Here is a 10,000-nt window from a genome sequence, read left to right as displayed (position 1 = left end):
TCTCTCTCTCTCTGTCTCTCTCTCTCTGCCTGTCTCTCTCTCTGCCTGTGTGTCTCTCAGGTGTGTAACAGTAACAAGAACTGTCACTGTGAGGATGGATGGGCTCCGCCCCTCTGTGCGGCCAAAGGTTATGGCGGCAGCGTGGACAGTGGGCCAACGTGGAATGGTAGGTCCTCTGACCTCTGACCTCAACAGCCATTCAATTCAATTAAATTCAATTAAATTCAAGAACTTTAGTGACACAACAACATTGCTATTGCATCAACCTCAAATGGTGCCTTGAATTAAAACCTCAAAGAGTTCCCATTTACAAAGAATAAATAAGAAATATAAAATATCGACACAAAAAGTAGAGAATCTAGGCAATATACAAGATATAAGCAATACAATTAGTGGTGGGACTCGATTAAAAAAAATCAAATTAATTAGAGGCTTTGTAATTAATGAATCGCAATTAATCGCATTTTAATCTCATATTAATATTTGACACAAGAAGCAAAAATTTTCAACTCAAATGTATTTTGTATGGAGTGAATCAATGAATAGACAATACATATTGCTGTATTTGTACTTGTCAGACGTGGACTTACTCATCCTGGCTCTGAACCCCGTCATCTGGTCGAGTGTGGGTTGGCGACTCTGCTTGCTCGTAGTAGGACTAACGTTAGCATGATCAGCGGCTAAGTTAACGCTAGCTGCAACATGTATAGCATTGAGCTGATACCGGAGGCTTAAATCTGAACTTCCCATCCACCGGGCCAAGCGACGCGTTCTCATTATGCTTCTTCCATGTTTGTCGTTAGCCTACAGCACATGTCCCACATGTGGGGCTTTGTTGTCTGACGTCGCTCAATGCACGCTGTGCATCGGTATGTTCGGTATGCCTGGAATTCGTCCACTTAGAAACGTTCCGTGGTCTCTGGAGTGCAAAAATAAAGTGAGATTAAAATAAAATAAAAATTTAACGCATTATTTTTTCTGTAATTAATTAATCGAAGTTAACGTGTTAAAGTCCCAGCCCTAAATCAAATACAGCTAACAATGGTGCAAAAGCATCAGCAGCAAAAGTGCAGTACAGGTGCGGCGGACAGATATGGAGTGAGCTTCTATTTCGGTGTTGAATGATCCATAATCTATGTCATCTGATTACTGGAACATGATTCTGATCTAACTACTATATTACTCTGATATTATTTATTGAACAATAGTGTCATATTTGGCTGTAATAATGTCTGATTGTTGACTTTAAATCTCTCCCTCCCTCCCCTCTCTCTCTCTCTCCAGATAAAGACACCTCTGTCAGAGATGGTCTGTTGGTTTTCTTCTTCCTGGTTCTGCCTCTCCTGGCTCTGGGTGCGTTTGTTTTCCTGCACAGGAACGAGTTGCTGCAGCGGTTGGGGCGGAGCCGCAGGAAGCGATCGCAGTGAGTCTGCAAATGTCAAATATCACTTTCACACACATTTATCAACGGAGAAGAAAAAGCTTCAGTCGCTCGAGTTTGACCGCACAAATTATTCGGGCGACTGAGGCGAATATCTTGTCATTTGACAAGACGTCTTTCGCCTTGTGTCATCTCATTGCGCACATTTGTGAATTTGGCCTTGGTGTGAAGGCACTGTTACGCTGTAATTGGTTTGGATACGACAGTTTCATTCATCACACGTGACAGTTAAAAACAACCAAGATCTCAAAAGTGACGTGACTTGAAACCGTAAGAAAATAGTCAGCTGGAATATTTCGGCCATCCGGCCGACAGCCAGTGCTTGTGGAAAGCTCTCATTGAATAAAATTAAGGATTTCTCTGGGTTTGAACATTGTGGGAAACATTTGGGATAATGTAAGTACACAAACATTTTCTGACTTTTTAATGCAGAGATGTTACATGCTATATACCTTTAAAGGTATATACGATTTTTCAGCCCCACTAGTCACTAGCTGCAGCACACATAAACGAATCATACAGTCTATGAAAATAAAGGCTGAAATATATTTCTGCGTCTGCCACGATTTGGAGCCTTTGCCAGCGGCAGCTGGTCGTTTACTTGAATACGATTCTCTAAAGAATCGTAGGGAGGAAGCTGCAATCACTTTACTAAAAGAGATGATGAGTCCATCCCATCCACTACATGATCTTCTCCCTCCAACCAGACTGCAATGTACTGGTAGGCAAATGAGAAACAGCACCGCCCTCTCCATGCCACCTGCATGCCAGGACACAGCGCCTCCAGCAGGCCTTCCTACACACTGCAGTCAGACTCTATAATGATAAAGAAGTGAAAACTGTCTGACCGTCACCATCTCCATGTTGAGGCTTGATATGTGAATCACTTACTTAGTTAAATTGTTTATCCTTGTTTAGTTTTCAGCCTACAGTATGTACACTGTCCATTTTTTATCTTTGTTGTTGAGTGCCAGCCACTTTTGGAGAACGGACGCTCCCAGTGCCAGAGTTTCAGAGCGTTTTCAGTGATTTCTCGAGGCCCACAGAATATTGTGTGATATTACTATGTAAACACCGAACACGCAAAAAGAACAAGGAGACTCTATTGTATCATCAGCAAAAAAAAGTTTATTGATACCATTTTCCGTTCTTTAGTTATCAGCCGGAGAAGATAGGTCAAAAACAGCAAAAACATGCATTTCTATCTAGAAGCTGAGATATTCAGCCTTTTGTGAAATGCAGCATTTCAAGCACATTCACTGACTCTAGCTAATATTTTCTGATGTAGTGACCTGGTGTAGTTCTGTGGAGCCTGCGTGCCCCACCCCCCTCTCCCCCACTCAGCTGCAAACTCCTCCCCACACGCACCCAGTCTATTTTTGGAGCCTCCGTTTTTGCGGGCGGTGCGGCTCACAGCGCGACAGCGCTGCGACAGCTCACAGCGCGACAAGGAAATGCCAAACGGGACTGCAGGTAAAGGTTTGCCCCTTCGGCGTCGGGTGCTGCCTTTCTGGTGGGTAATCGTGTGGAGAAACTATATGCAGACAGACAGACAGAGGCAGAGGAGCTCAGTTGTGTGCGCGGATTGATTGCTGTTGGCAGGCACCGTCAAGCAGCAGCCAGAGCAATCTACATGGCTCTGGGCTGCAGCATGAGCGGTTTCTCTTTGATCACGGCTTTTTCAGGCTGTATTCCTGACATTTCTGTAATCTGGAGAGCACTGTCTGGAGAGCACTGTCTGAACTAAGGGTTCTGTAAAATAGGTTAGACACATTCAATAGCTCCCATATTGTAAGACGCGATGTAAGAGGCTTAGATCGACATCCCCCCGTCAAAAAACGCAATTGACGACTTTAGTCGTCAATGGCACTCTACGTCACTAAATGAATTGACGACTAAAGTCGTCATTGGCACTCAATGAGTTAAGAAGAGTGCATTTCAGACCTGTCTCTGCAAAACTCTTTCTTCAATAAATGAATTTAATTGAATTGACCTGCTTGGGTTGCAGGGGAGTCCTCAGCAAAATGAGTCAATTGTGTGATTTCACTAGGATTTCAATGACTAGAAGTTTAGCCCAAGGAGAGAATGTAGTGCGTATACTAATAATAATAGCTTTCACTCTCTCCTGTTAGCAATTAATACTAAAGCTAGCTTAGGCTAGTGACTGTTGTGAATAGTGCACCTGACAACTAGGGAAAGACCTAGTGACAGCATGGAAAGACAGCTGACAGGAGGGATTAGACCCCACCGGGGCTGCAATGGGTTAGCTGCTCATTGTGGCAGTAGCCAAGGCCAATAGGCCATTGGTTACACCCAAACTTGCTACGAAACAGAATTATGAAAAAACACCCCTAGAGTCTGCGAGAGCGGGGGCGGAAGATGACTCACCTATGGTTGACACGGTTATTGACTCTGGAACGGACTTGACTATGAGTAGGGAAAACATGTCAGTGGAAGCCACTAGTTCAGATGTAGATGGAAAGAAGCGTCAGGTTTGCTTGTGTGGCTGGCAGAAGGTAACAACTTTGAGGGGCCTTAGAATCCATCAAGGCAGGAAGAGGTGCTTGGTAGAGGGAACACAGGGACCCCGCATTGATAATTATTTCTTAAGAAGTTTATCAAGTCAGTTGGGTGAAGTCCAGCGACAGGAAGTAACCCACAGCTCGCAGGACATCAGCACCCCTGATGTTGAGGCAGGTCCTAGCACCGAGGAAAGCAGAGAGGCCAGCCAGCCAAAAAGGGAGAAGATTAGCGGTCAGAAGCCTAGAGTTAAGTGGCCAGGTGCAGCGGAAAGTAGGAAGTGGGAAGATATCAATAGTGATTTGGTTAGGATGTTAGAGAAGCTTAAAGGAACTGCTGAGAGTAAGTTGGAGAAAATGGGAGATTGTATTTATGATTATGGTAAGGAAAGGTTTGGCGTCTTTGAGAAAAGGAAGAAACTAGAGGGTGAGGTAGTTAAATCTAGGCGCCAACAAGAGATAGATAGACTTATCCAGGAGAGAAGACAGCTTAAGAGGCAGTGGAGGAAAGCTACAGAGGTTGAGAAGGAAGGCATTGATTGCTTGCAGTCAGATGTGAGGGATCGGTTGGCAGTTTTAAGAAGAGCAGAGAGCATTAGGAAAAATAGGAAAAAGAAAGAGCGAGCTAGAATAGCATTCTATAAGGATCCATTTAGATTTGTGAAGTCATTGTTTAGTAAGGAAAAGAATGGTAGCCTTATGGTACCTAAGCAGAAGCTTGAGGAATATTTGGAGGAGGTTCACAAAGATAGGGAAAGGTTTAGAGAGATGACAGTCCCAGCTGATATTCCACCTATTGGTGAAATAGAGAGCCAGTGTGATGATAGCCCACCAAGGTGGAAAGAAGTTCAAGAAGTAGTGAGACGTGCAAGGGCCTCTTCAGCCCCGGGTCCTAATGGAGTCCCCTACCGGCTGTATAAGAGTGCTCCAGATGTGTTGCAGTTTCTATGGAAGCTGATGAAGGTAGTCTGGAAGAAGCAGGTTATTCCTAAGGCATGGCGTAGAGCAGGGGGAATCTTCATTCCTAAAGAAAGGGACTCGTTAGAGATAAGTCAGTTTAGACCTATCAGTCTACTTAATGTTGAAGGGAAGGTTTTCTTTAGTGTTGTGGCACAGAGGCTGTCTAGTTATCTAGAAAAGAATAGGCTAATAGATACTTCGGTGCAAAAGGCTGGAATTCCCGGCTTCTCCGGGTGCTTAGAGCACACCAGCATGATCTGGCACCAAATCCAGTCAGCTAGGCGTGAGAAGAGAGACCTGCATGTAGTATTCTTGGACCTGGCTAATGCTTTCGGGTCAGTGCCGCATAGTCTGTTATGGGAGGCCTTTGATTTCTTTAGAGTGCCAGGTAGTATAAAGAGCTTAGTTAAAGCCTACTTCTTAGATATTCAACTCTGCTTTACCACAGCAGAGTACACTACAGCTTGGCAGCAGCTGGAGATAGGCATTATGGCAGGGTGTACAATTTCCCCATTAGCTTTTACCATGGCAATGGAGATCATTATTAGGGCTTCAAAATGGGTAGTGGGTGGAGAAAGGCTGCAGGGAGGGCTGCGGCTCCCTCCAATTAGGGCATACATGGATGACATGACGACTATGACGTCAACCGCTCCATGTACTAGCAGATTGTTGGATAAGTTAAATAGTAATCTGCAGTGGGCTAGAATGAAAGTGAAGCCAAGTAAGTCCAGGAGTATTTCAATCATTAAAGGGAGGGTAGTAGGTAAGAAGTTTGTTATAAATGATGAGGTGGTGCCTACAGTGTTAGAGAAACCAGTCAAGAGTTTGGGAAGATGGTATGATGCAAGTCTCAGTGATAAGGGACAGTTTGAGGAGGTGAGGCAGGAAATGATTCAAGGTATTTCAAGTATAGACAAGTCAGGGCTCCCAGGAAAGTTAAAGTTGTGGTGTTTGCAGTTTGGATTGTTGCCTCGGTTGATGTGGCCACTGACAGTGTATGAGGTTCCCCTTTCAAAGGTAGAAAAGCTAGAAAGGATGATTAACTCATTCATTAGAAAATGGCTCGGAGTCCCACGCTGCCTAAGCAGTGTAGCCTTATATGGGAAAGGCATATTGGAATTGCCATTATCTAGCCTGACAGAGGAGTTCAAGTGTGCTAAGGTTAGACTGGAAATGACTCTGACTCAGTCAAAGGATCCAGTGGTTAGGAGTGTAGCGCCCACAGTTAAAACAGGGAGGAAGTGGAACCCAAAGGAGGCAGTACAGCAAGCACAGTCAGCTCTTAGACACAGGGATATCATAGGTCAGGTGCAGCATGGGCGTGGAGGCTTAGGGTTGTGCATAGGGAAACCTGTGTGGAACAAGGCATCAGTAATAGAAAAGAGGAAGATGGTAGTTGAAGAAGTACATAGGCAAGAGGAGGCAGTAAGATGTACTAAGGCAGTGTCGCAGGCAAAGCAAGGACAGTGGGTGAACTGGGAGAGTGTAGAGAAGAGAAAGTTGAAGTATTCCTGACATTTCTGTAATCTGGAGAGCACTGTCTGGAGAGCACTGTCTGAACTAAGGGTTCTGTAAAATAGGTTAGACACATTCAATAGCTCCCATATTGTAAGACGCGATGTAAGAGGCTTAGATCGACATCCCCCCGTCAAAAAACGCAATTGACGACTTTAGTCGTCAATGGCACTCTACGTCACTAAATGAATTGACGACTAAAGTCGTCATTGGCACTCAATGAGTTAAGAAGAGTGCATTTCAGACCTGTCTCTGCAAAACTCTTTCTTCAATAAATAAATTTAATTGAATTGACCTGCTTGGGTTGCAGGGGAGTCCTCAGCAAAATGAGTCAATTGTGTGATTTCACTAGGATTTCAATGACTAGAAGTTTAGCCCAAGGAGAGAATGTAGTGCGTATACTAATAATAATAGCTTTCACTCTCTCCTGTTATCTCCCCATCTATATCTATCGATCTATGTATAATATATAATATATATAGGACACAGTATGATCTGCTACTGTATATATATAATATATATATACATCAGTAATAGAAAAGAGGAAGATGGTAGTTGAAGAAGTACATAGGCAAGAGGAGGCAGTAAGATGTACTAAGGCAGTGTCGCAGGCAAAGCAAGGACAGTGGGTGAACTGGGAGAGTGTAGAGAAGAGAAAGTTGAAGTGGAGAGAGTTGTGGAGCATGGAGGCCAGCAGAATTAGATTTATTCTAGGGGCTACTTATGATGTGCTGCCATCTCCCCAGAACTTAAATCAGTGGTTGGGCGAGGATGGTGCCTGCCCGTTGTGTTCTAGTGTATGTACATTGAGGCATATACTGTCAGGGTGTAAGGTCAGTCTCTCCCAGGGGCGATACACCTGGCGTCACAACCAGGTGTTGAAATGTTTGGCAGCTGCAGTTGAGGAAAAGCGGCTAGAAGTAAATTCTCTAGTTGCTAGCAAAGAGAATAGACAGATCAAATTTGTACGTGAGGGAGAAAAGATTAGACCAATTAAGGTCAGGCACAAGTTAGGGCAGCTAAGTGTAGGTGGAGCCTGGGAAATGAGGGTTGACTTGAATGAACAGCTAGTCATCCCAGCATATATAGTTAGCACCCGGCTACGTCCGGACTTGTTACTGTGGTCTGAGGTAGAGAAGAGAGTTTATTTTATCGAACTCACAGTCCCGTGGGAAGATCGAGTTGAGGAGGCTTATGAGCGCAAGAAAGCTAGGTATGCTGAAATGGCAGCAGAGGCAGAGCAGCGAGGTTGGAGGGCTCGAGTGCGGCCTGTAGAGGTGGGCTGCCGTGGTTTTGTGGCAAAGTCCGTTATTGCCTTACTAACTGAGTTGGGCATTCGGGGACGGAGCCTGAAACTTGCGGTTAGCAACATGTCTCAGGCAGCAGAACGAGCAAGTGAATGGCTGTGGATAAGGAGGAAACATGCTAGCTGGGGAGCTCGCTAAGGTCAGATTGATTGTTTGTTGTTGGTCATGATTAACGGTCCGCATCAACAGGGCTGAATCATTGACAGTGGTGGTGTAGTTAGGGATTGTTTGTTGTTGGTCATGATTAACGGTCCGCATCAACAGGGCTGAATCATTGACGGTGGTGGTGTAGTTAGGGATTGTTTGTTGGTCATGATTAACGGTCCGCATCAACAGGGCTGAATCATTGACAGTGGTGGTGTAGTTAGGGATTGTTTGTTGGTGGTCATGATTAACGGTCCGCATCAACAGGGCTGAATCATTGACAGTGGTGGTGTAGTCAGGAATGTCATACCGAATCGACCTGGATAGCTAGGCTTAGATAGTGAGGTAATATGCAGTTGTGCGGTGGTAGCATGGAGGGGGGTGTTTCCAGGACGCTGGATTACACCGTTAAGCCTTCTTGAGGTGTCGTGGGCCTAACTTAACGAAACGTCGGTGAAGGAAGGTGCCCACTTGAAAACCCCAATGACATGCTTCATACTGCTGTTGGCTAGGGTAGGTAACTGGTGATTTGTGTCTTGTTTATTAGTTTGTTAGCCTGTTAGCTTGTTTTATTCTGGATTGGGCTTCTAAATGTGTTTTTCCTCGGATTTTGGCACAAGGGATAGTAACATCTTGTCCTGTGTATTAATTAATATAATATATCTATATCTATCTATCTATCTATCTATCTATCTAGCTATCTATCTATCTATGTATACAATTGAGTATGTGGGCTCTGTCCACTGTTTCAAGTTCTATGTTCGGCCACAGCTATGCCGTTTTACGTGCGATCGGGCTGAAACTTTCAGGGTGTGTAAAGGGCACCCGTGCAGGAGGCCTGACTGAGCCGGATTAATTTAATTAGGCTAATTAGCTAATGATGTGATGTCATCAGTGATGATGTCATCAGTGATGATGTCAAAAGTGATGTCATAAGGGTGCACACACACACACACACACACACACACACACACACAAGGAGGTATTGTGACAAGACTGAATTCAGTGATGTCACACACACGAGGAGGCATTGTGACAAGACTGATCAGTCAGATGTCATAGGGGGTACACACACACACACAGATGATGTCATCAGTGATATAATGGGGCACACACACAAGGAGGATCACTGTTGCAATAACTTTTAGTGAGCAACACACACACCCGTGCGTGCCAACAGGGCAGGCGAGGCCGAGCTATGTGCGAGACCGCGCAGCGGCCGAGCCTAGGCATCGAGCACGCATACCGCGCCAGATGCCTAGTTATATTATACTCACGCTGTTCACTTCAGCTGCGTCGATTCACATTTTCGAGGAGCTGCACGCAGGCTGCGTCGGCAGGTGGAAGTATATCAAGGCCTTAATGAGCGCATCTTCCCAAGCTCCCATTGTGGCTCTCCTCCCTCTGCTGCTGCGTGTGCAGACTCCTCCCTCTGCTGCGTGTGCAGACTCCTCCCTCTGCTGCTGCGTGTGCAGACTCCTCCCTCTGCTACTCCTCCCTCTGCTGCGTGTGCAGACTCCTCCCTCTGCTGCTGCGTGTGCAGACTCCTCCCTCTGCTGCGTGTGCAGACTCCTCCCTCTGCTGCGTGTGCAGACTCCTCCCTCTACTGCGTGTGCAGACTCCTCCCTCTGCTGCTGCGTGTGCAGACTCCTCCCTCTGCTGCGTGTGCAGACTCCTCCCTCTGCTGCGTGTGCAGACTCCTCCCTCTACTGCGTGTGCAGACTCCTCCCTCTGCTGCTGCGTGTGCAGACTCCTCCCTCTGCTGCGTGTGCAGACTCCTCCCTCTACTGCGTGTGCAGACTCCTTCCTCTGCTGCGTGTGCAGACTCCTCCCTCTGCTGCTGCGTGTGCAGACTCCTCCCTCTGCTGCGTGTGCAGACTCCTCCCTCTGCTGCTGCGTGTGCAGACTCCTCCCTCTGCTGCGTGTGCAGACTCCTCCCTCTGCTGCAACGTGTGCAGACTCCTCCCTCTGCTGCGTGTGCAGACTCCTCCCTCTGCTGCTGCGTGTGCAGACTCCTCCCTCTGCTGCGTGTGCAGACTCCTCCCTCTGCTGCGTGTGCAGACTCCTCCCTCTACTGTGTGTGCAGACTCCTCCCTCTGCTGCATGTGCAGACT

General features: G+C 46.1%; 1 protein-coding gene across 2 annotated transcripts in view; it reads left to right on the top strand.

Annotated features, from left to right (window-relative positions):
- Positions 1–10,000, top strand: part of LOC310783315 (disintegrin and metalloproteinase domain-containing protein 9-like) — a 138,188-nt gene that overhangs the window by 115,638 nt on the left and 12,550 nt on the right. For both annotated transcript variants that reach the window (XM_083644153.1, XM_083644154.1), the window contains exons 19-20: positions 61–166; positions 1,285–1,423. In XM_083644153.1, the coding sequence (XP_083500279.1) occupies positions 61–166; positions 1,285–1,423 (245 nt within the window). The remainder of the gene's footprint in view (positions 1–60; positions 167–1,284; positions 1,424–10,000) is intronic.

Source organism: Poromitra crassiceps (assembly GCF_964638095.1).
Source record: "Poromitra crassiceps genome assembly, chromosome: 10".
Classification (NCBI taxonomy): domain Eukaryota; kingdom Metazoa; phylum Chordata; class Actinopteri; order Beryciformes; family Melamphaidae; genus Poromitra; species Poromitra crassiceps.
The sequence above is the reverse complement of the archived record's forward strand: the minus strand, read 5'-3'. Positions and strand labels throughout refer to the sequence as shown.